At 43.0% G+C, this 27,421-nt stretch overlaps 3 protein-coding genes and 1 pseudogene across 3 annotated transcripts in view; 2 read left to right on the top strand and 2 right to left on the bottom strand.

The window, feature by feature from the left end:
• The window catches only part of LOC141182848 (uncharacterized), a 248,286-nt pseudogene extending 225,080 nt beyond the window's left edge, over positions 1–23,206 (bottom strand).
• Positions 1–27,421, top strand: part of LOC141182832 (uncharacterized) — a 618,372-nt gene that overhangs the window by 310,841 nt on the left and 280,110 nt on the right. The gene's annotated exons all lie outside the window — the stretch shown is intronic.
• Positions 1–27,421, top strand: part of LOC141182831 (uncharacterized) — a 168,595-nt gene that overhangs the window by 97,023 nt on the left and 44,151 nt on the right. The gene's annotated exons all lie outside the window — the stretch shown is intronic.
• On the bottom strand, positions 421–25,015 carry LOC141182874 (uncharacterized). The gene is made up of 5 exons (XM_073660996.1): positions 24,974–25,015; positions 8,270–8,393; positions 8,102–8,187; positions 7,813–7,903; positions 421–5,024 (listed from the first exon to the last, which is right to left on the bottom strand). Exons 1-5 carry the CDS (start codon positions 25,013–25,015, stop codon positions 3,895–3,897), a joined length of 1,473 nt encoding a protein of 490 aa, XP_073517097.1. The 3' UTR covers positions 421–3,894.

The following is a 27,421-nucleotide window of genomic DNA, read 5'->3' as shown; positions in this document are numbered from 1 at the left end:
TCAGATTTTTTCACAAAGTAATTCAAGTCATATCGAAGAAATTTTCATGAATTACAATATGTCATGAAAAAACAAATAATCTCAGAATCAGGGGGATCCATTGAAGCGTTCCAGAGTAATTACCTCATAAAGGGACACTGGTCAGAATTGTAAAAATTGGCCTGGTCATTAACGTGCAAACCACGTTCGGGGGTAAAGGTGTTAACACAACAAAAATTGAACGAAGCAAATAATATATATCACATCAAAGGAAAGTATCTACGTATCAGACAATTGTCTAGTACCAATAAGATGGTGACATATCTATGCTAGGATATGAATGGCAGACCATTTGGGAATAATCAGAAACCCAAAGCAGAAACACCAATTATGAGGTCAGTCAAAAACCTTTATTTCACAAGCAATTGGTTACATGGTGGCACCTCAGAAGCGGGAGACAACACTACATAAAATACAGTGATTGTATAATACACAAACCGTTATACATGTACAGTAGGTGATATCCAGAAGTCTATTGATCCTATTCTGAACATTATTGGAGAGTTTGGAGAATGGTCAGGCCTGTCCATTAATCGGGATAAGTCGGTTATTCTACCATTTGATGATATCCCTAATTCGAGCATATTAGAACATACACGAATACAAAGGGTTGAGAAATTCTAATACCTTGGTATAAGTATAACAAAAAGATCTCCGGATTACATTGCACTGAATCTATATCTTCTTCTGGAAAAGTTTAACCCCTTTCCGAACTTGTGCGTAATAGTACACTCAAGGTAGTGACCCCCAGTTCAGCACGGGCTTCGGCGTTGAGCTCGCACTGAACCGGGCACATGTCAGCTTATTTATACAGGTAGAATCACGTTCTATCTGCGGCTGTCAACTAGTTAAATGCCGCTGTCAATCTCTGACAGCTGCATTTAACTCGCACTTCCGGGAAGAGCATTGTTAGCGCTGCCCATCGGTGACCCTGTCACATGATTGCGGGTCACCGATGGGTTGGCATGAAAACCCGGGGTCTTCAGGAGACCCCTGTGGTTGTCATGTCTAGATTGCTATGAGCGCCGCCCAGTGGTCCCATTTCTGCTGCATACAGGGGATCTGCTCGTCCTCTGTATGCAGCAGAGCCGATGAGGCATGTGCTGCTTCTAGTCTCCCATGGAGACTTTTGAAGTAAGCAAAAAGTGTAAAAAAATGTTGTTAAAAATATTTAAAAAATATATAAAAGTTTAAATCGCCCCCCTTTCGCCCCATTCAAAATAAAAAAAAAAAACACATACACATTTGGTTACACTGCGTTCAGAATCGCCTGATCTATCAATATAAAAAAAGAATTAAACCGATCGGTAAACGGCGTAACGAGAAAAAAATTCTAAACGCCAGAATTACTTTTTTTTGGTCGCTGCAATATTGCAATAAAATGCAATAAAGGGCGATCAAAACATCGGATCTACCCCAAAATGGTATCAATAAAAACATCAGTTCAGCAAGCAAAAACTAAGCCCCCACCCGGCCCTAGATCCCAAAAAATGGAGACGCTACGGGTCTCGGAAAATGGCGCCTTTTTTATTATTTATTTATTTTTAGCAAACTTTGGATTTTTTTCACCACTTAAATAAAAAAGAACCTATACATGTTTGGTGTCTACGAACTCGTAATGACCTGAAGAATAATAATGGCAGCTCAGTTTTAGCATTCAGTGAACATGAATGTGGTAAAAAAACAAACAAAAAGAAAAACAACTATGGAATTGCACTTTTTTTTGCAATTTCACCACACTTGGAATTTTTTTTCCCGTTTACCAGTACACGATATGGTAAAACCAATGGCGTTATTCAAAAGTACAACTTGTCCCCCCAAAAAAAGCTCTCACATGGCCATATTGCCCGAAACATAAAAAAGTTATAGCTCTGGGAACAAGGAGGGCAAAAAACAAAAATGCAAAAACAGAAAATCCCATGGTCGTTGAGGTAGAAAATCGATGCGTGGTGGAGATTACCATTATCAGCTGTAGGAAGAGGGAACTTATCAAAAATTACATTGATGCCCCAACTCGTATACATTCTGCATAATGCCCCTATTTGGATTTATAATTCCCATTTTCAGAAAATTCATAGCAAGTTTCATTGTCTTATGTGGAAAAAGAAATCGGCGAGGATAAAATGTGAATATCTACAAAGTGACAAGGAATCTGGTGGATTGGCGATTCCTAACGCACTAATATATTATATTGTAACATTTGGGTGGGTGGCATAGCGCTGCAAACCCAAATAGGATTAAGGGGTTAATTACCTCAGGAACACCGTGGAATATTCCTATTCATATAGTGGAACTGAATGACCTCGCACACAAGAAATCACTATACCCTACACTTGCTCTACTCTACAAGGTCTGGGATAGGGGTAAAGATATAATGGAAATAGGAGACTGCAATGAATCTACACCTATATGGTTTAATAATAAATATGCAGAGGTCTATAAATTAGAGGGATTCCGGAGTTGGGAGGATAAAGGAATATATACGATATAAAACATATATACGATATAAAACATATCGTCTGAAGGGATACTTAAGTCCTTTGATCAATTAAAGAGGGAATTTGGGTGACAAATACAATTCTATAAATATCTACAGTTTCGGCATTCATTTAATGCACAATCAAGATGGACGCCTTTTTGGGTAGAAAATAATACTTTTGTTAAGTTGGTATTAGAGAAGGGAAATAATTTAAAAATATTTCCTTCTCCAGCTAGACAAAAATGGATGGAGATATAGGTCCAATTTCTGAGGATCAATGGAGAGAGGTATTAGAACTGGTTCCCCAATTATCTGTAAATGAGGCTCAGAGATTTCCCCAGATCATATTAATACACAGGAAATATAAGACGCCTAGATTCCTATGTAACATAGGATACCGGACTGCTGCTGAATGTCCAAGATGTAAAATAGATGGAAGATATAGGTCCGATCTCTGAGGATCAATGGAGAGAGGTATTAGACCTGGTTCCCCAATTATCTTTACATGAGGCGCAGAGATTTTCCCAGATCATATTAATACACAGGAAATATAAGACGCCTAGATTCCTATGTAACATAGGATACCGGACTGCTGCTGAATGTCCAAGATGTAACATGGATGCTGCGGGCCTATTACATACACTATGGGAATGCCGGGAGATAGGTGAATACTGGAAAGGAGTTCTGTCTATTATAAAGAGGGTATATAAAATAGATAATCAACCAGACCCAAAAAATGCCTATTAGGTATATTAGAAGATGATATGGAATTTCACCCAATTTCAATAGGGATTTCACATATTTTATTTAAAACTAGGAAACATATTGCATCCAAATGGATTAACCCCTTACCTACAGAAATTAGTGAACGCAAAAATATGGTAAATAATATTATCAGATTAGAAAAAGGGGTATATAAAAAACGAAACTCAATGAATAAATTAGAGAAAACATGGGGCTTATGGTTGGATACACCTGGAATGCCATCAAGGGGGTTATTGTTGGAGAGACAATGACTTATGGGAGAAGGGGGGTATTGGCGAGGTCTAATGTTTCATTGTAATGTGTATTGGAATTCCTTAAATGTGGCATGGGTAATATAGCACACCTATATGTGTATAGGATTATAATGTTTATTACAATATTATGGTTATATAAGAGATTTCAAGAACGTAGAATGTTAATTGTAAGATATAGTAACTGCAAGTTATCAGATGGTAATGGGCAAGCTGAAAGGATATATAGGAGAGATGCATATGTCATCCCTATGGTATGTTATTTTATTATTGTATGTACTGGTTTCTTGTTTTGTACAAAAAAAAAAACCTAATGAAAAAAATCTCAAAAATTTATTGGATTAAAAAAAAAAAAAAAGATTAGAAAAAAGGCTTCTCCCCTGTGTGAGTTCTCTGGTGCTTTACCAAAGCCGATTTATGGTTAAAACATTTCCCACATTCTGAACATGAAAATGGCTTCTCCCCTGTGTGAGCTCTCTTGTGTTTATTAAAATATGATTTATGGTTAAAACATTTCCCACATTCTGAACATGAAAAAGGCTTCTCCCCTGTGTGGATTCTCTGGTGGTTTTCAAGATTGATTTTACGATTAAAACATTTCCCACATTCTAAACATGAAAAAGGCTTCTCCCGTGTGTGGGTTCTCTGGTGTTTATTAAGATGTGATCTATGGTTAAAACATTTCGCACATTCTAAACATGAAAAATGCTTCTCCCCTGTGTGAGTTCTTTGGTGATTAACAAGATTTGATTTCTGGGTAAAACATTTCCCACATTCTGAACAGGAAAAAGGCTTCTCCCCTGTGTGAGTTCTCTGATGCTTAATCAAAACTGATTTTTGGTTACAACATTTCCCACATTCTGAACAAGAAAAAGGCTTCTCCCCTGTGTGGGTTCTTTGGTGACTAACAAGATCTGATTTAAGGTTAAAACATTTCCCACATTCTGAACATGAAAAAGGCTTCTCCCCTGTGTGGGTTCTCTGGTGACGAACATGATCTGATTTAATGTTACAACATTTCCCACATTCTGAACATGAAAAAGGCTTCTCCCCTGTGTGGGTTCTCTGGTGGATATTAAGAGGTGTTTTCCGGTTGAAACATTTCCCACATTCTGAACATGAAAAAGGCTTCTCGCCCTTGTGGGTTCTCTGGTGATTAACAAAAACTGATTTCTGGTTAAAACATTTTCCACGTTGGGAATAAAAAAATCTATTATCCATTGTGTGTATGTTTTGATGTTTAAGAATAGACTTTTTGAGGGTAAAACTATTTCCATTTTCTGAATGTGAAAATGACTTCTTTCCTTTAGGAGAAGTTTGTTTTTTAATGCTTATTTTATTTTGATTTTCCTTAGTAGTCGGTAATGAATCAGAAGATAGGACCTGTTTCATAGAAGAAGTAATGGCATTCACTTCAATTGTATCCTGTGGGATCTCAAGATCATCCAATTTAAAGATCTCCTGTCCATCTGATCTTCTGGTACAGTCATCTGCCAAGAAAAAAAACCCAATTATTAATTTTGAATAAAATATCCTTGAAATTGATATTTTTTAACATTTCTACTTAAAATGTCTAAACAATCAGATCCCTGGGCTACATGCTAATCCAGGGAAATGAAGAGATACATGCTCAAGCTTAAAAATCAATTTTATTAGACACAAATCTAAAAAATAGAGGATTTTAAATATTCCTCTATTTTTTAGATTTGTGCCTAATAAAATTGATTTTTAAACTTGAGCATATATTTCTTCATTTTCCTGGACTAGCATGTAGCCCAGGGATGTGTCTGTTTAGATTGATTTAGAAGTGGTATGCAATCTTTATTTATTTTTCTATGGGATTCTTGTGTTAATTGTACTTAAAATGTCTGTAGAAATGGGAAGTTATTGATAGAATGACAGTTCACAGTCTAATAGAAAACCTCATAGGATGAACCAGTAGAGCGTGGTGTCCAACTGTTTGCTCATTCTGTCTCCAAAATATGGAATAAGAAGCCATCAAAAAATGTTATGTAGGCAAAAATGATACCAATAAAAACTTCTACTCCTCTAACAAAAAACAAGCCCCCACTCAAGTCAAACAGAGGTTTCCACATTATTAGATTCTCAAAGGCTCTTTAGAATCAACATGGCTTCCATAAACCAATCCAGCAAAATCCGCTCTCCCGAAGTCAAATCCCCCCTCGCTTCTGCGTCCAAACAACATTTAGCATCCATGTATTTGACATTACTATAGTGAGAGGAACCCACTTAATTTAAGGTGTGTGTCTCCTGGAGCTCAATCTGGGCACTATGCGTTTGGTAAAAAATGGCCAATGTGCAATTTTTTCTCTCCCAACATCCACTGCGTGCTAATTTTCAGAAAGTGACTATGGAGTCAAAATAATCAAAACTCCTATAGATTAATTCACTGAGGGTGATAATTTCCAAAATGGAGTCACTTTATGGGGATTTCTACTGCTTTGGTTTTCTGACATTTTGTCATATTACGGCTTCTGTAAATGGTGTGTCCCATCTCCTCTGGGATCTTCTCCTGCGATGTCAGCTTCAGTCACCAGGAGCCGCCTTATTCATCCTGCAGGCGGTGCTGGTGATGGAGGAGACGTCAGAACCAGAAGCTCTGGGCGGCGCAGGCTCTGTCCAGCCATTAGGATTCGGGTGCCTGTGACCTGTTGAACCATCCTGTCTGGCAATATGGGTGTGTGAGCAGTCCAGCTGAAGTAATCTACTTCAGCCAATTGGAAAACACCACACCCTACTAAAGCTGGAAGCATATTGCCGGAAGCTGCCAGATACAGCCTTGTTCTCCTCTGGTTCAGTCCTCTGTGCTCAGCTCCCGGCTTGTGTATTTGTTTCTTCTTGTGACCCCGGCCCGTTTACTGACTACTCTTGTGTCTTCTGATTTTGTATTTTCTCTGACCTCCATGTTCTGACCCGGCTACCTGACTATTCTTCTTGCTAGGGTACAACAGTATATAGGGGATTGTCAGATTCAAGAGAAGTTGGAATATTATTTGTAAGGTCCATTGGTTTCCTATTATCATTTGTGAAGAATCTCAAAGTTATCACCACATAAAGTGACACACGTCAGATCTGAAAAATGAGACCTGATTAACAACACAAAACTGGCTGCGGGAAGGGGTTAAATCAGAATATTTTGGGCACCAACTACTGTAGTCAAAAACTGTGACTATAGACAATAACACATCTACTGAAATGATCAAACTCAACAGTCTTCATCAGTAAGTAGTGAGTAACTAGTGGTGAAACCTCTCTGGGGTAATTAGAGTATGGGGCTCGGTGGCTCTTGGCAATCTAAACTATTATAAGAGACAATATTTTCTATCAGATGAGTTTCAAGAAGAAAAAAATAAACATTCAAAGAGAACTTTTTATAATAGTGCAGAACTGAGGTGTCTTAAATTTAGATCTCGGACATTTTGAAAAAGCAATGGAGATCTTTTTTCAAAGACTACCAGGGTATTAGAGTCTCACATAAGTGAGGCCGGCCGATCCCACCACAACCTGTTAAAAAAAAAAAAAAGTATTCTATGTTAGATCCCCAACAACAACGTATGTTTGGAGGGAGACCTCCAACACTAAACTGGAGTTTAGAGAAAGTATTATCGCCCCCATTTCAGGGTGAGATTGTGCAGTAATCTGAATTCCTTAGGATCGAAAACATAATGGAATTTATGACGTGGAGTGAATCCATGAAACCAGGGCTGGAGCCAACACATCTCCTGCAGGCGGGAATAAATGTATATTACAGCCATCAGCCACGCACAGCTTAGAGATATATCATGGCACAGGTGTAATGTTTTCTGTATAGTTTATCGCAATCCTGTTTGAAGTTAGATTTCAAATAAATTTTAAAGTTTAGATAAAAGGAAACTCTGCTGTTATTGCATCATTACCCTCCGCTTTCTCTTACAGGCCCATCATAATATTTTTCTTCAAGTGATTTTCTAACTTGTCAGCACATTCTACGTACGCTGACATTTGGCTTTATAGTTTACAGATCTGGGCAGGTAACGGTCAGCGTCTCCTAATCCCAGGGGGTAGGTGGATCCTTCAGGTTGTAAGTTCTACAGAAAAGGGCTTTCACAATTCACAAAGTCATTTGAACATTTTCAGATGGAGGTGAATGTTATGCTCCAGCGGCAAAATGGTGATCACACAATTGTGATACAGCCGGACTACACCACTGATAAAGCAGCCACAGCCGGTGACTGAGAAGAATCTGTGACTTCTCTGCATTTAGTGGTCACTACTCACCTGGCCAGCCATATGTAGGAATCTCCTCTTTACACCACTCATCACCTCTCACATATGTCTCTGTAGTATTAATATGGGTCAGATCTTCACCCTGAAACAAATATTGTAAAAGTCACAGACTGATGGAGAAGTCCCATCTATGATCAGCTCTAATCCTGCCATCTCCACCGCTCTCATTACACTAGTATAAAACATATAATACTGGTGGCTAAAACAAGACTGAGCACAAGACCTTCACAGCCGTCTACACATCATAGGGGAGATCTCATGACACCTTCTCTCCATCTACCTGATGATCCTGAGGAACATTGGGATCTTCTTGTTTACAGTCCTGTGGAAGAAGAGGACGGGGTGTTGTCCTCTTACTGGATAGATCTGGAGGAAACACATAAGGGGCTGAATTCATTCTTTACATACAGATAATTATAGGCCGTGTGTATTTAGTCCTGTCTATTACCTGGTGATGTGAGGGACTGGGGAACCTCCATCATGACGTCCTTGTACAAATCTTTGTGTCCTTCTAAATACTCCCACTCCTCCATGGAGAAATAGACAGTGAAATCCTGACACCTTATAGGAACCTGACACATACAATGATGGCGTCATCCCCCAATCCTTCATAGCGTTACTGTATAATGTCCCAGCATCCCCACCAGTGTCACCTCTCCAGTCAGCAGCTCAATCATCTTGTAGGTGAGTTCTAGGATCTTCTGGTCATTGATGTCCTCATGTATCAGGTGGTGAGGTGGAAGCTCTGTGATTGGGCTTAGGGGTCTTCCCCATCCCTCAGACACAGGGTCCTGACAGCGCTCACTAGAGGTCTTCTTCACTACTGTGTAATCCTGGTTATGGAGAGACACATTAATAAATCTCACTCCAGACATTCCCAGAGTCCTCACCTCTCCAGTTCTGTCCATCTGTTATTCCCATAGATAAGAATGATGTAATGTGACGTTATCAGAATCTCTCACCTCTCCAGTAAGACGGAAGAGGATCTCTGGGGTGAGGTGTAATATCCTCTCCGCCATCTTGTCTCTGTCCATATCCATCCTTGATGGGTAAGTCTGGAAAATTCTCTTCTATAAAAGACCTGAATGAGAAGATGATGAGCCGATGTAACATCATAAAAATCCTGTGTAATAATACAATTACTGGAGATAAAAAGGGGAAACATATGAGGGGATTTATTATATTACAGTATGTAGTTTTCTTCTTTACATCTAGTAATAAAACCTATATATTTTAGGCCACAGACAACAAGCAGTTTCTTCCTCGGAGTCTGTAGCTGATCACGTTTCTCATAGACTTATCTTCCATAACGCTAATTATCGTCTCATTTACCGACACTGGAATCGGCATTAGTAATACTGCAGGAGATATTCATTACACGTGACATGAGAAATAACTACTTCATGATGAGGATGACATTAGGCTTTCCTATATTGCAAGAAAAACACCAGAAATAAAGCAGATATTAAAATGTATCAAAAGAAAATTGGTACCAACAATTCTTGTAAAAAGAAAAAAACATGCAAAAAGACATTTTCTTATTTTTAATATGTTAAACATTTAAGAAAAACAAAAAACCTCTTTTGGGCATCAGAACATAGATGTACACCGCAGGGATGGCACAGGTGCGGCTGTAACAAAAACCCTGGCAGTTTACCCACTTGCTGCTGACAGAAACAAACATGGCATCTAAGAAGGTTTGGTAGAGTTTTGCTGAATGTCCCTCCTCCCCCAAGGTCTTGATAATATGGGGCCGCCTAGTTACTACGATATATAAATGCCTAATAATGGTGCCTGGGCCTGCAACTTACAAAAGTCTATTAGGCCGGGCCAGAGGCAGCGTCCAATAAGTTACTTTTTAAAGCCCCCATACACATCAGACTAAAGCTGCATGAAAGTTGGTTGACTATATAATGTATTTGGGGGCCTTCTGACAGATGATGTCAGGGCAGAGAAGGATCTGGCATCCTGAATTTCAGAGGCTAATCCGTTTGTTCTTCCTGTAGATAATCCTCCACTAGAGGAGTCTGGAGGTGACGCTCTCATACACACCACAGGAAAGCTGGAATATTTGTGTGTATGGGGGAGTCAGGAGAGATAGCCGTCTGCCAAATGACCGCTCAGCCACCACTTATCTCATGTGTATGGGGCCGTTAGTATTACAGTGACAGGCAGTGATGATACACGGCACTACAGTAGTACAGTGCATCACCGAAGCAATCAGAGGCTTGTATGTTGTATGATCGCACTGATGAGAGTTGTTTAAAAAAAGTTTAAAAAAAAGTTTAACATGAAAAAAAAAAAAAAAAAAATCAGTTTTAGCAACAAGAAACATCCATCACTATAGGAACAACAGACTCACTGCACAATATTGGTTGAGTCACGTCCATAACAACTTTACTATATTCTATTATCCTATAGACATCCTATACACAGTGGAGTAGACTGAAATCACAGATCCCAATATAAAACATAAATATAACCATATATACATAACCTGGACCAGATGGTATGGAGATGAATGAGGGAGACCAAAGTCCAAAAATAAACTTTACTTTACAAGAACTTGATATACATCAGATAGCAGGCACAACACTTCATGGATGCTTCTTCTGTATTATGCAGAGTCAAGAACCGGTTACACGTGTCGGTACTTAACTTTTGTTACAAGCTACAACAGTCCAGCAAATCATTATAAGTAGGCCAAACATCCCCTGTGGGGACCATACGGGTAACCTTTGCGAGTACCGTTTATAAGACGCAATATATACAGGGTGGGCCATTTATATGGATACACTTGAATTAAATGGGAACAGTTGGTGATATCAACTTCCTGTTTGTGGCACATTAGTATATGGGAGGGGGGAAACTTTTCCAGATGGGTGGTGACCATGACGGCCATTTTGAAGTCAGTCATTTTGGATCCAACTTTATTTTTTTTAATGGGAAGAGGGTCATGTGACACAACAAACTTATTGAGAATTTGATAAGAAAAACAATCGTGAGCTTGGTTCTAATGTAACTGTATTCTTTCATGAGTTTTTTACAAGTTTATGACCACTTATAAAATGTGTTCAAAGTGCTGCCCATTGTGTTGGATTGTCAATGCAACCCTCTTCCACTGATCGCAACACCACAGAAGAAATGCTAGCACAGGCTTCCAGTATCCGTTGTTTCAGATGCTGCACATCTCGTATCTTGATGGTATGGTGTGGTATATAGGGTACAAAGTTAGTGGGGCCATTCTTCATCAGTTGAAACCTCAATGCCACTGGATATCTGAAATTGCTACATGATGATGAGTTGCCCTCTTTATGCACTGAAGATGGCACGTTCCCTGAGTTTTTCCAACAAGATGGTGCAACACCACATTATGGGTGTCAGGTTCGAGCATTCCTACATAAACAGTTTCCTGGAAATAGGATTGGCTGTCGTGGGCCAGTTGAATGGCCACCAAGGTCTCCCGATCTGACCCCCTTAGACTTTTATCTTTGGGGTCATCTAAAGGCAATTGTCTATGCTGTGAAGATACGAGATGTGCAGCATCTGATACAACGGATACTGGAAGCCTGTGCTAGCATTTCTTCTGTGGTGTTGCTATCAGTGTGTCAAGAGAGGGAGCAGAGGGTTGCATTGACAGTCCAACACAATGGGCAGCACTTTGAGCACATTTTATAAGTTATAATAATAAAGTTACGTTAAAACCAAGCACACCATTGTTTTTCTTATGAAATTCTGAATAAGTCTGATGTGTCACATGACCCTATTCCGATTGAAAAAAATAAAGTTGGATCCAAAATGGCCGACTTCAAAATGGCCGCCATGGTCACCACCCATCTGGAAAAGTTTTCCCTCTCCCATATACTAGTGTGCCACAAACAGGAAGTTGATATCACCAACCATTCCCATTTAATTTAGGTGTATCCATAAATGGCCCACCCTGTGTATATTATATATATATATATATATATATATATATATATATATATATACATATACACACACAGTACAGACCAAAAGTTTGGACACACCTTCTCATTTAAAGATTTTTCTGTATTTTCATGACTATGAAAATTGTACATTCACACTGAAGGCATCAAAACTGTGAATTAACACATGTGGAATTATATACTTAACAAAAAAGTGTGAAACAACTGAAAATATGTCTTATATTCTTGGTTCTTCAAAGTAGTCACCTTTTGCTTTGATGACTGCTTTGCACATTCTTGGCATTCTCTTGATGAGCTTCAAGAGGTAGTCACCAGAAATGGTTTTCACTTCACAGGTGTGACCTGTCAGGTTTAAGAAGTGGGATTTCTTGCCTTATAAATGGGTCTGGGACCATCAGTTGTGTTGTGCAGAAGTCTGGTGAATACACAGCTGATAGTCCTACTGAATAGACTGTTAGAATTTGTATTATGGCAAGAAAAAAGCAGCTAAGTAAAGAAAAATGAGTGGCCATCATTACTTTAAGAAATGAAGGTCAGTCATTCCGAAAAATTGGGCAAACTTTGAAAGTGTCCCCAAGTGCAGTTGCAAAAACCATCAAGCGCTACAAAGAAACTGGCTCACATGAGCACAGCTCCAGAAAAGGAAGACCAAGAGTCACCTCTGCTTCTGAGGATAAGTTTATCCGAGTCACCAGCCTCAGAAATCGCAGGTTAACAGCAGCTCAGATTAGAGACCAGGTCAAAGCCACACAGAGTTCTAGCAGCAGACACATCTCTTCAACAACTGTTAAGAGGAGACTTTGTGCAGCAGGCCTTCATGGTAAAATAGCTGCTAGGAAACCACTGCTAAGGACAGGCAACAAGCAGAAGAGACTTGTTTGGGCTAAAGAACACAAGGAATGGACATTAGACCAGTGGAAATCTGTGCTTTCGTCTGATGAGTCCAAATTTGAGATCTTTGGTTCCAACCACCGTGTCTTTGTGCGACGCAGAAAAGGTGAACAGATGGACTCTACATGCCTGGTTCCCACCGTGAAGCATGGAGGAGGAGGTGTGATGGTGTGGGGGTGCTTTGCTGGTGACACTGTTGGGGATTTATTCAAAATTGAAGGCATACTGAACCAGCATGGCTACCACAGCATCTTGCAGCGGCATGCTATTCCATCCGGTTTGCGTTTAGTTGGACCATCGTTTATTTTTCAACAGGACAATGACCCCAAACACACCTCCAGGCTGTGTAAGGGCTATTTGACCAAGAAGGAGAGTGATGGGGTGCTACGCCAGATGACCTGGCCTCCACAGTCACCAGACCTGAACCCAATTGAGATGGTTTGGGGTGAGCTGGACCGCAGAGTGAAGGCAAAAGGGCCAACAAGTGCTAAGCAACTCTGGGAACTCCTTCAAGATTGTTGGAAGACCATTTCCGGTGACTACCTCTTGAAGCTCATCAAGAGAATGCCAAGACTGTACAAAGCAGTCATCAAAGCAAAAGGTGGCTACTTTGAAGAACCTAGAATATAAGACATATTTTCAGTTGTTTCACACTTTTTTGTTAAGTATATAATTCCACGTGTTAATTCATAGTTTTGATGCCTTCAGTGTGAATGTACAATTTTCATAGTCATGAAAACACAGAAAAATCTTTACATGGGGTGTGTCCAAACTTTCAAACTTTTGGTCTGTACTGTATGTATGTATATATATATATATATATATATATATGTATATATATATATATATATATATATATATATATATATATATATATATATATATATATACACACACACACTGTGGCTGGTGGGGTCTGTGGGGGGAGCGGCAGCGTAGCAGGGCACAGGAGGCAGGAGTCACCCACTGCAGACTACACTATCCCCGCTGCTAAAGAAAATGAATATCTGCCGCTCCCCACGCCCAATTAATAGCCTTAATAGCGCTCACAGTGTTGCCGCAGCACGGCTACTGCTGCGGCTCGGCGATCACGTGTGCCCACTATTAAAGAGCATGAATATTCACTACTCGCTGCTCCCATAGGCGTGGGGAGTAGAGAATATTCATGCTCTTTAATAGCAGGCACGTGTGATGATCGAACCGCTGAAGGAGCCGCGCTGCGGCTACACTGTGAGTGCTATTAAGGAGAGTGAATAGTCACGTCAATAGCCCCAGCGTGGGGAGCAGTGACTATTCCGGCAGCTCGTTTCCCCGTGTGAGGGCATACCAGGATGGGGATTGGGAAGCCATGCATACCAGGATGGGAATGAGGGGAGTCATGCATACCAGGATGGGGATAGGGATTGGGGTGCAATGCATACCAGGATGGAGGGGTGCCATGCATACCAAGATGGAGGAGTGCCATGCATACCAGGATGGGGATTAGGGTGCCATGCCTACCAGGATGGGGATGGGGAGTGCCATGCCTACCAGGATGGGGATGGGGGGTGCCATGCATTGCATATCAGGATGGGGATTGGGATGCCGTGCATACCAGGATGGGGATTGGGGTGCCGTGCATACCAGGATGGGGGATTGGGGTGCCGTGCATACCAGGATGGGGGATTGGGGTGCCATGCATACCAGGATGGGGAATTGGGGTGCCATGCATACCAGGATGAGGTGAGACATGCATATCAGGATGAGGGATTAGAGGGGCCATGCATAACAGGAAGAGGGATAAGGGGTGCCATGCATATCAGGATAAGGGGTGCCATGCATACAAGGATGGGGAAGAGGGGTGCCATGCATGCCAGGATGGTGAAGAGGGGTGCCATGCATGCCAGGATGGGGAAGAGGGGTGCCATGTATGCCAGGATGGGGAAGAGGGGTGCCATGCATGCCAGGACGGGGATGAGGGGTGCCATGCATGCCAGGATGGGGATAAAGGGTGCCATGCATGCCAGGATGGGGATGAAGGGTGCCATGCATGCCAGGATGGGGATGAAGGGTGCCATGCATGCCAGGGTGGGGATGAGGGGTGCCATGCATACCAGGATGGGGATGAGGGGTGCCATGCATACCAGGATGGGGATTGTTGGGGTTCCGTGCAGGATGGGGGATTGGGGTGCAATGCATACCAGGATGGAGGGTTGCCATGCATAGCAGGAGGGGGGATGAGGGCCACGTATAACAGGAAGGAGGGGGCCATATATACCAGGATGGGGGTTATGAACAGAATTGGGGGACATTACCCCTATAACAGTGTCAGCAGCAGACCCCATCTCCCTTAACGGTGCATCATGACCACATTTTTTGCTTAATTTTTTTTTCTATTTTCCCTTTCTATAGGTGCGTCCTATGGTCCGGTGTGTCTTATAGTGCGAAAAATATGGTACCTCACTGGCTGAGGTGTATCTGTACGACTCCTCACTGGTACTCTCAAAGTACATTCAATGAGGGCTACACGCTCCTTGCTGTGGCATTTCATCTTCAGTTCTTCGTAGGAGAACTCATGTCCCAGTTTGGCGACACTGTAGCTTCCTCTCCAGACAATTGTTTGCTTAAATCCTGTTAGTCTAAGATAAGGAATCGTTCTTATCATTTCCCTTCCGCTGACATCCCCACTATCATCATGGGTGACTTCAACATCCCCATTGACACTTCCCTCTCAGCTGCCTCTAAGCTTCTATATCTCACTTCCTTTTCCGGCCTCGCTCAATGGTCCTCCACAGACACACACAAAGATGTCCACACTTTGTACCTCATCTTCACCCGCCTCCGTTCCCTATCTAACCTCTCTAACTCACCTCTCCTTCTTTCTGACCACAACCTACTTACATTCTCTTCCCTCTCCTCTCCAGGTGCAGAATCCCCACTCCACAAACCTGCACACCCTCACAGAAATCTTAAACACCTTGATCTACATTCACTTTCTGAGTCTCTTCTCCCTCTTGCAAACATAAGTTCCTTACACAATGCAGATGCTGCCGCTTTATATAACACCACTATATCTGCATCTCTCAAATCGGCTTCCCCTCTCAGACATACCAAAGCTCACAAAATTAAAAGGCAACCCTGGCACACTAGCCTGACTAAAGAACTGAGGTGGGCTTCCAGAGTTGCTGAGCGGAGATGGAAAAGATCCCACTCCAAAGAGTACTTCATCGCAATCAAACAGTCCCTCAATACTTTCAAGTCCACACTCACTGCAACGAAGCAAACATACTTCTCATCTGTCATAGCTTCCCTGTCTCACAACCTTAAACAGCTATTCAACACTTTCAATTCTCTCCTCCATCCCCCAGCACATCCTCCTCTCCAATCAACTTAGCTGAAGACTTTGCCTCATTCTTCAAGCAGAAGATTGATAACATCAGAGAAAGCTTTGGCCGACAACCCCCACAGCCCCTGCTCATATCTACTCAGCCCTCCTCCTCCAAAACCAGCTTCTAAGCCATCATGGAAGATCAACTTTCCACTCTACTCTTAAGATCACATCTCACCACAATGACTGCTCATTCTCCCTAGCCCCGCAAGCTAGCTGCCCCTGGGGTAACCTTGGACTTTCTCGCTATTCCCCAGCCTCTCCCCTCTGTCAATCCCTTCACTGGTACCCCATTACCCAGAGACTCCAGGACAAAGCCCTACCCATGACATACAAAGCCATCCACAACCTGTCTACTCCATACATCTGTGACCTAGTTTCCCGGTACTTTTCTACACACAACCTCTGATCCTCACAAGATCTCCTTCTCTACTCCACTCTCTGCTCTTTGTCTCTGCTATGCTCTCGCCTTGGAATCCGGATTCACCAGGTAGACCAAAAATTTGTATTTCTCACTTAATTATCCCTATCTGACTCATCACCAGGAAATTGTTCTCCTTTATGCCCATGTAGCTCAGAATGAGGCTCCAACACAATATAATGGAACCCACAAAGTATGATGGCCCCCACAGCCCCTCATAAAGTATTATGGCTACAATAGCCTGCTAAACAAAATGAGGACACGCACTCAATATGGAGGCCATTAAAGTCCATCAAAGCGCCCAACACAGTTTAATGGCCCCCACCAGCCGCCCACTCTGTATGAGAGCCCCAACAGCCCTTCAATTAATATGGTGCCCCCATAATTCCTGATATTAAGAAAAAAAACACACACACTCTACTCAACCAACCCCGTTCCCGGGTGCACTCCTCCGGTCTGTGCAGTGTGAGTACTGAGGCTCCATACTACAGGTGTAATGTAGTGACATCATTGTGCCTGCAGTGCACAGAGACTCAGATTCACAGGCGAAGGCTGAATGATGGATCAGGGAGCTTTCGACTTCCTGATTCATTATCCTATTCAATGGTATTACCATCACGAGAATGTGGATATAGCTGAAATTTTGATGATTGGGAAGAAGAGTGTGCCCGTTGCTGACCCGCACCGAGCCCTCTCAATTCATAGGCCTTATAGTGGCCACATGGGCTGCCACTATGGATGATATGCCCCTGCCTATCCAACTATTGTGTGGTAAATATCTCATAGGTTCTGGGTTCATTAGTATCTGCACCAAGAATGGTGCTGAGTTTTTAATAATTGCCGTGGAGTAGTCGGTGAGATGGGTGGTAAAAAATTGTGTGTCTAATGGGTAGTACTGTGGGCAACCCTCTGCCCCCCAAATTAAAATATATGCACTAAAAACTCGACTAACAACATATATATACTTAAAACTAGCAAAACTACAAGCTGAATGTCTTACGCTATCCTGTACCTAAACAAAACGGTTACACCTAAGAGACGACAATGGCATCCCCACACACGGTGGCTGTCCCTCATAAGCCCTAGATAACCCTGATATATATATCAAAAAATACACGGATACATTAAATAGGACCACGTACAGTACAGACCAAAAGTTTGGACACACCTTCTCATTTAAAGATTTTTCTGTATTTTCATGACTTTGAAAATTGTACATTCACACTGAAGGCATCAAAACTATGAATTAACACATGTGGAATTACTTAACAAAAAAGTGTGAAACAACTGAAAATATGTCTTATATTCTAGGTTCTTCAAAGTAGCCACCTCTTGCTTTGATGACTGCTTTGGACACTCTTGGCATTCTCTTGATGAGCTTCAAGAGGTAGTCACCGGAAATGGTTTTCACTTCACAGGTGTGCCCTGTCGGGTTTAATAAGATGGATTTCTTGTCTTATAAATGGGGTTGGGACCATCAGTTGTGTTGTGCAGAAGTCAGGTGGATACACAGCAGATAGTCCTACTGAATAGACTGTTAGAATTTGTATTATGGCAAGAAAAAAGCAGCTAAGTAAAGAAAAACGAGTGGCTATCATTACTTTAAGAAATGAAGGTCAGTCAATCCGAAAAATTGGGCAAACTTTGAATATGTCCCCAAGTGCAGTTGCAAAAACCATCAAGCACTACAAAGAAACTGGCTCACATGAGGACCGCCCCAGGAAAGGAAGACCAAGAGTCACCTCTGCTTCTGAGGATAAGCTTATCCGACTCACCAGCCTCAGAAATCGCAGGTTAACAACAGCTCAGATTAGAGACCAGATCAATGCCACACAGAGTTCTAGCAGCAGACACATCTCTACAACAACTGTTAAGAGGAGACTTTGTGCAGCAGGCCTTCATGGTAAAATAGCTGCTAGGAAACCACTGCTAAGGAAAGGCAACAAGCAGAAGAGACTTGTTTGGGCTAAAAAACACAAGGAATGGACATTAGACCAGTGGAAATCTGTGCTGGTTCCTGGTTCCCATCGTGAAGCATGGAGGAGGAGATGTGATAGTGTGGGGGTGCTATGCTAGTGACACTGTTGGGGATTTATTCAAAATTGAAGGCATACTGAAACAGCATGGCTACTACAGCATCTTGCAGCGGCATGCTATTCCATCTGGTTTGCGTTTAGTTTGATCATCATTTATTTTTCAGCAGGACAATGACACCAAACACACCTTCAGGCTGTGTAAGGGCTATTTGAGCATGAAGGAGAGTGATGGGGTGCTACGCCAGATGACCTGGCCTCCACAGTCACCAGACCTGAACCCAATTGAGATGGTTTGCGGTGAGCTGGACCGCAGAGTGTAGGTAATAGGGCCAACAAGTGCTTAGCATCTCTGAGAACTCCTTCAAGATTGTTGGAAGACCATTTCCGGTGACTACCTCTTGAAGCTCATTAAGAGAATGTCAAGAGTGTGCAAAGCAGTCATCAAAGCAAAAGGTGGCTACTTTGAAGAACCTAGAATATAAGACATATTTTCAGTTGTTTCACACTTTTTTGTTAAGTATATAATTCCACATGTGTTAATTCATAGTTTTGATGCCTTCAGTGTGAATGTACAATTTTCAAAGCCATGAAAATACAGAAAAATCTTTAAATGAGAAGGTGTGTCCAAACTTTTGGTCTGTACTGTATGTCTCAAGGTATATCTAAAGGAAAGGGTATGGTACTCTTCAGAGAATCTTTAAATAATCCGCCATCAACGCGTTTCCCCAACAGGTTCATCAGGAGACTTGATTCAGGGATGTTAATTCATGATGTTCAGCATAGTGTGCCTAATAGCCAGGTGTCCACGTTTAAATATCCCACTTCATCCAAAACCCCTCCCCAGACTAGGAGATCCATTCCCATTCCTAGAGATGAATTGTCATAGGATATATAGAATAGAGTCTGTCTACAATAATGTACTGCACTTGCGCTTCTTCTCACACGCAAGAGGTCCGATAATGTCCATCTCCTAGTGTGCATGTCCGGAAGTGACGTGCTATAAAGTTTAACGGCAGATAAAGTGATTGCTGCCACGCTACTCATACCCTTCACTGCGCATGACCGTAGTTATGCATTCCACGCCGGAGAGCATCTAGGGTCATTGTCTGCGATTGTGCATGTCCGGACGTGAGCGTTCTACGCCGGAGAGCATGCTGAATCTGGATTGCATTCCTCCCATATAGAAAAGTCCTGTCTCTGAGATCAGCGTCATGGGAGACTAAAAACAAGTATTGCACATCCTCCCATCAGGCAATAGACATGTAGATCCACTTTATCACTACATAAAATATGGGATGGTGGCCCACAGTATATTCCTAAATGGCCAAATTTGACCCCTATTACATAATTGGAGATATACAATGATCACCGCACTTGTTAATTACTAAATAGTATATGTGTGATATAACTGATAAGAACTAATTCTGATATAGGAGCTCAGATATCTTGATGAAGTACAACAATATGTGAACCCCATTCACAGGGAACTGAGTAGAAATGGGTAGAGTATAAAATCCAAAAATGTAATCCAGAATGGGGCTGTATTCACACAAAACAGGCATAGGAAATTTGCTCATCAAGTCCCTTAGGGGCCAGTGAATCCAGTCTGGAAATCCACTCGCTTTCCTTTTTGATATATCTATTGTGATCACCTCCTCTGACACTGGGTTTAACCACCGCAACGAAACAAAAGATGTTTCACCTCAATGTGCACTGTTCATGTGTCTCACTAATTGGGGCATCCTGACCATGGCATAAATTACCCAAATGCCCCCTTCCCCACCCTCATCCTAGACTGCCTCTTGGTCGTTCATACATAATCTAGGAGGCAGGTGCATGTGGCCACATATACAAGTCCTGAGGTTTTACAGTTGGAATAATCCCTCTGGAAAAAGATTTTACCTGTAGAGGAACTCAAGAAAGATTGTACAGTAAATGGTCTCATCCAATTACATGTACAACTTTATCCACATCTAAAGAAACCGCAGACTCTTCTATCCAGCCAAGTCCACTTGGGTGCAGGTTTTTATAGAAACTATGCACTAAACGGTCCCTAATTGACCAACCCTTTCTGAAAGTTATTGTGGGAGTAGATCCCACAGCACCCTCAGGTCCCGGTTGGTCATCAGGGTTTTCTGAGGATATTAAAGATATGGTTACTCTGATTGTGATAAATTCCTATTACTCCTGTTATCCCATCTTTTTCTTGCTCTCTTGGTTAGGTATGGAGGAGTGTCTGTCTCTCCCGATTTTCTGCAAACAATCGTGTGGAATCCAAAATGTACTGTAGGTACCTTTTCCATGAATATGGTGTTCATGTCTATTGCCTGTATATTAAAATCTGTAACATTAGAGCTGTCTCTTCTCAACCGTAAAAATTGGCCCTTGGATATTGCTTTTTTTAAGGAGGATGGGGTGGTGGGTATCCCACTTCAATAGTTTATTAGTGCTTGTAGGTTTATGGTAGATGAGTGTCCCTAGGGTCCCATCCCATTCTTTCTTGACTGGTACATCCAGGAAAGGGAACTGGTAATAATTAAACTCTTTTATAAATCTCAGGCCCACTGTATAGATATTGAGTTCCCAGACAAATTCAAGAAATTGCTCACTCGTCTCTGACCAGATGATAAAAATGTCGTCAATATATCAAATATCATACCCCAATATATGGCTGCCACCACTTATGATCATCCCTGAATATTGTGGTTGCCTCCCACCAGCCCAGGAATAGGTTATCATACGAGGGGGCACAGCGGCTCCCCATTGCAGTACCCCTGAGCTGGTGGAAGTACTTCCTGTCAAAAAGAAAGAAGTTATGTGTAAGAGTGAATTTTAGAAGATCCTCCATGAAGTCATTATGTCTGCTACACTCTATTGATCTCGATTTCAAGAAATGTCTTACTCCTGATACCATCCTCATGCGGTATATTACTGTACAAAGCCTCGATATATAGTAAGGCCTGCTCCCCTACATGCATGTATACATGCTCGAGGGTATACATGTAGGGGAGCAGGCAAAGGGAAAACCAACTCCAGAGGGATTATTCCAACTACAGGACCTCAGGCACTACTGGGGGAACATTATACTGTGTGGGGGCATCATACATCCTGCATAAGGGGCATAATGGGGGCATTACACTGTGTGGGGGCATCATACATCCTGCATAAGGGGCATAATGGGGGCATTACACTGTGTAGGGCATCATACATCCTGCATAAGGGGCATAATGGGGGCATTACACTGTGTGGGGGCATCATGCATACTGCATAAGGGGCATAATGGGGGCTTTACACTGTGTGGGGGCATCATACATACTGCATAAGGGGCATAATGGGGGCATTACACTGTGGAGGGCATCATACATACTGCATAAGGGGCATAATGGGGGCATTACACTGTGTGGGGCATCATACACACTGCATAAGGGGCATTACACTGTGTGGGGGCATCATACATCTTGCATAAGGGGCATAATGGGGGCATTACACTGTGTAGGGCATCATACATCCTGCATAAGGGGCATAATGGGGGCATTACACTGTGTGGGGGCATCATGCACACTGCATAAGGGGCATAATGGGGGCATTACACTGTGTGGGGGCATCATACATACTGCATAAGGGGCATAATGGGGGCATTACACTGTGGGGGGCATCATACATACTGCATAAGGGGCATAATGGGGGCATTACACTGTGTGGGGCATCATACACACTGCATAAGGGGCATTACACTGTGTGGGGGCATCATACATCCTGCATAAGGGGCATAATGGGGGCATTACACTGTGTAGGGGCATCATACATCCTGCATAAGGGGCATAATGGGGGCATTACACTGTGTGGGGGGCATCATACATCCTGTATAAGGGGCATAATGGGGGCATTACACTATGTGGGGGCATCATACATCCTGCATAAGGGGCATAATGGGGGCATTACACTATGTGGGGGCATCATACATCCTGCATAAGGGGCATAATGGGGGCATTACACTGTGTAGGGGCATCATACATCCTGCATAAGGGGCATAATGGGGGCATTACACTGTGTGGGGGGCATCATACATCCTGTATAAGGGGCATAATGGGGGCATTACACTATGTTGGGGCATCATACATCCTGCATAAGGGGCATAATGGGGGCATTACACTGTGGGGGGCATCATACATCCTGCATAAGGGGCATAATGGGGGCATTACACTGTGTGGGGGGCATCATACATCCTGTATAAGGGGCATTACACTATGTGGGGGCATCATACATCCTGCATAAGGGGCATAATGGGGGCATTACACTGTGTGGGGGGCATCATACATCCTGCATAAGGGGCATAATGGGGGCATTACACTGTGTGGGGGCATTATACATCCTGTATAAGGGGCATAATGGGAGCATTACACTGTGTGGGGGCATCATACATCCTGCATAAGGGGCATAATGGGGGCATTACACTGTGGGGCCAGTAAAGGGGTCCTGTACTATGAGAACAATACGTTTCCTCCCTTCCTGTCTCCATAGTTGGGTCATATGTATCTATTACAGGAAACTGAACAAAAACCTTATGATTCTTATAAAGGGGCAACACAAGACCCCAAAAGAGTCTCCGTGCTGAAGGGGTTAATGCCCCCAGCGCCCAGTAATGGGGTCTCCACATACCTCCACCTGCAGAGCCGCCACCACATATATGGCTGCTCTGTGCGCACAGGAGCTGTGATGAGGTCCCAGGAGGGGAGGAGTCAGGGGTCACATGATCAGGGGCCTCAGTGGATGCAGGACTCTGCTGTGCTGGTTGTCATGGTGCTGGATGAGCTGAAGTTTATGTGTGGGGTCAGGAGGGGTTTACAGTGTGGATGTAGCAGAGCCGTGTGTACGAGGTGTACGGAGCGGAGCCGCGTGTGTACGAGGTGTACGAAGCGGAGTCGCACGTGTACGAGGTGTACGGAGCAGAGCCGCGTGTGTGCGAGGTGTACGGAGCAAAGCCGCGCGTGTACGAAGCAGAGCCGCGCGTGTACGAGGTGTACGGAGCAGAGCCGCGCGTGTACGAGGTGTACGGAGCAGAGCCGCGCGTGTACGAGGTGTACGGAGCAGAGCCGCGTGTGTACGAGGTGTACGGAGCGGAGCCGCGCGTGTACGAGGTGTACGGAGCAGAGCCGCGCGTGTACGAGGTGTACGGAGCAGAGCCGCGCGTGTACGAGGTGTACGGAGCGAAGCCGCGCGTGTACGAGGTGTACGGAGCGAAGCCGCGCGTGTATGAGGTGTACGGAGCGGAGCCGCACGTGTACGAGGTGTACGGAGCAGAGCCGCGCGTGTACGAGGTGTACGGAGCAGAGCCGCGCGTGTACGAGGTGTACGGAGCAGAGCCGCGCGTGTACGAGGTGTACGGAGCAGAGCCGCGCGTGTACGAGGTGTACGGAGCAGAGCCGCGTGTTTACGAGGTGTACGGAGCGGAGCCGCGTGTGTACGAGGTGTACGGAGCGGAGCCGTGTGTGTACGAGGTGTACGGAGCGGAGCCGCGCGTGTACGAGGTGTACGGAGCGGAGCCCCGTGTGTATGAGGTGTACGGAGCGGAGCCATGCGTGTACGAGGTGTACGGAGTGGAGCCGTGTGTGTACGAGGTGTACGGAGTGGAGCCGTGTGTGTACGAGGTGTACGGAGCGGAGCCGCGTGTGTACAAGTTGTATAATACTCACCTTATTACCTATTCTCCGATGCTCATGTCACCTGTAAAGGAGAAAAAATTATAAACCACCATAATACTCGCCTGTTGGGCGTGATCCACATCACCATTCACTGATACTGCTCTACACAACAGCCGGCTACACACTACCTGTCATTTATTTATTGACACACTGAGACTGCGTGTGTCAGTGTGTAGCCGGCTGTCATGTAGAGTGACTGCTGATGTGAATTACGCCCGACAGGTGATTATTATAATTTTTTTATTTGTTCTTGTTTACTGGGGACAAGGGCATCAGTCATTAGGTGTTATACTTACCTAACTCTGTTTTTTATTTTTAAATAAATGTGTAAAATGGTGTGGACTTTTATTTCAAATAAAGGAATGTATTCAGGCTGTGTGTTTATTTCCAAACTTTCTATTGGGTTACTAATGGGGGCTTCTAATAGAAATGGAAATAGAAGTGCCGTGAGAAAGTTCACCGGAGTTGATCAGCTGATGAACCCCAGTGATCTCAGTTACGACACCGCCACTGCGGTGTCAGTGTGTAGCCAGCTGTCTTGTAGAGCAGTCACCCAGGGCCGGCCTTTGGGGCGTGCCAGCTGTGCAACTGCACAGGGCGCCTCAAACTTGAGAGTGAAGGGGGGCGCTGCGCTGGCTCCCTCCCCGTCGGTATTTTTCTTATGGAAGAGCAGAGAGGGAGCGCCCAGCGTTTCTTCTGTGCTCAGGCGCCGGCGCCCCCTCTCTGCTCTGAAATGTCCGGCCGGGACCCGGGCGCGCTGCACTCTCTCCTCCTCACACACTTACCCCCAGCGCTGGAGACAGTGCGGGAGGCGCCGCCTGCAGCATCTCTCGTCTCCTTCCATTGGCGCGGGCACGGCACTGTGACGTCACACAGCTCAGACACAGTGCCGCGCCGGGGATGCTGCAGGCAGCTCAGCTACAAAGTGGTGGTGACTGGTGAGTGCTGTGCTGCTGAGCCTGATATGATGAACAAACTTGAATAAAGACGTTAACAATAAGGTGCAGACAGACAGACATCCCCCCAATGTCCCCATTGCCACCCTGTGAGTCAGCCATTGCAAAACTACGACTCCCATCATAAATGGACAGCCTTTGTTGGTAGAAGATCAGTTCCCTGACTATCTGTTCTTTGTTGCTGCATTATAATAAAAAGATGAAGAATATTTAGAATATTTAAGTTTCAATAATAATAGTGTTATTATTATATACATTTTTCAGTTTAATTATGGGCCCCAAAAAACTATCAGGAGCACAAAATCGAAAACGAAAAGCACTTAAAGAAGTTGAAGACAAAAAATGTGCAGAGTCTTTCAAAAAGCTTTTTCAGAAATCCAGCGACCAATGCTCTTCTAAAGAGACAGCTGCAGAACAATATGAAAGTGTAGCGACACATAGAGAAGGTCCAATAGAAATCGATTTGGATGAACCTTCCACGTCAGGACAATTTTCAAACCCTGATGGCTCTCTAAACGATGAATCAGAGATAGCAGAGGATCCTCAATTTTTAGAAAATTTAACTGAAAATGTTGAAAATCCAGAGGAACATTCTGCAGCTGACACAGGCACTGGTCACCAGGAAACTGATATCCCAGAATTTCCAAGCAATCAAGATCTAATACTGATTGACACTGATCCCGCTCTATGGCCTTCATTGACTACCAAAGTTATAGATCATGTTGTGGAAACTGGGCCTGTTCATATAACAGATATGGAGTTTAAAAAAGATTCAAATGACCGTCACTTTTCTGCTAAATTCTATAAGAGAGTTTTGGTTAATGGACAACACTGCAAGAGACAGTGGTTGGTTTACTCAAAATCTGCAAACAAAGTATTCTGCTTTTGTTGTAAATTATTTGATAGAAAACCAAGGTCATCTCTTGCTTTAGATGGATCTCAAGACTGGCAACATATATCATCTATATTAAAATCACACGAGTCCTCACCAAATCATTTTTTAGCAGAACGTAAATGGTTGGAGACTCAGGTTCGGCTCAAGACGAATACAACAATAGATTCCAACATGCAAACTCTTATGAATAGAGAAAGACAACACTGGAGAGGAGTGTTGGAAAGGCTTGTATGTATTATTCAATTTCTTGCAGAACGCAATTTGGCATTCAGAGGAAGTTCTGATCGTCTTTTTACCCCCAATAATGGAAACTTTTTGGGGTTTGTGCAGGTACTTGGAAAGTTTGATAGAGTGATGTCAGAACACCTGCATCGTGTTGTCTCCAAAGAAATATCAGACCACTATTGTGGTAAAACTATTCAAAATGAAATTATTGCTCTGATGGCAAGCCAAGTCATTAACCACATTGTAACGCGCTGCAACCAGGCTAAATATTACTCTATAATACTAGACTGCACCCCTGATTTAAGCCACAAGGAGCAAATGTCATTTACCATTCGCTTTTTGGATGAAGTATGTGGCATATACACAATTAAGGAACATTTTATTGGATACAAAAATGTTGTAGACACAACAGGAAAGGGATTGACCGATGCCCTTCTTGACTTTCTGAGTGAGAAAAATTTAGATATTACTAATTGTCGTGGTCAAGGCTACGATAATGGTGCCAATATGGCAGGAAAACACAACGGTGTTCAAGTTCAAATTTTAGAGAAAAATTCTCGTGCTGTCTTTGTACCATGTGGATGCCATTGTCTTAATCTTGTGGTTGGAGATGCAGCAAGATCTAGTAAAGACTCAAAGGACCTTTTTGGTTTAATCCAGTGTATTTATGTTCTTTTTTCTGGCTCTGTTAAAAGGTGGAAAATCTTGACTGACCATATTTCAGGTCTGACTTTGAAACCCATGTCTACTACAAGATGGGAATGCAGAATAGACTGCCTTAAACCCTTTCGTTATCATTTAGGAGACATACATGAGGCACTAATTGCACTATCTGAGGAAGAGAGAGTTGAGCCAAATGTATCTTTTGAAGCCAAGACTCTTGCTCAGAAGATTACGGACTTTAAGTTTATCATGTCGTTTATCATTTGGTATGACATATTGTTTCAAATAAATATCGTAAGTAAAGCCATGCAAAGACAAACTTCTGATCTCAGTACAGTGACAGAACTAATTCACAAGTGTCTAGAATTTATTAGAAACTTTCGTGAAAAAGGATTTGACATGGCACTGCAGAGTGCAAAGGAGATTGCTGAGAATTTGAATTTGGAGCCAGTGTTTAGGCCAGAAAAGCGCATCAGAGTGAAGAAAGCTAGTTT

The sequence above is a fragment of the Phyllobates terribilis genome, unplaced genomic scaffold, assembly GCF_046119375.1.
Source record: "Phyllobates terribilis strain yellow unplaced genomic scaffold, ASM4611937v1 Scaffold_36__1_contigs__length_13169755, whole genome shotgun sequence".
NCBI classification, from domain to species: Eukaryota; Metazoa; Chordata; class Amphibia; order Anura; family Dendrobatidae; genus Phyllobates; species Phyllobates terribilis.
Note: the sequence above shows the minus strand (reverse complement) of the source record. Positions and strands in the feature narration are given on the sequence as shown.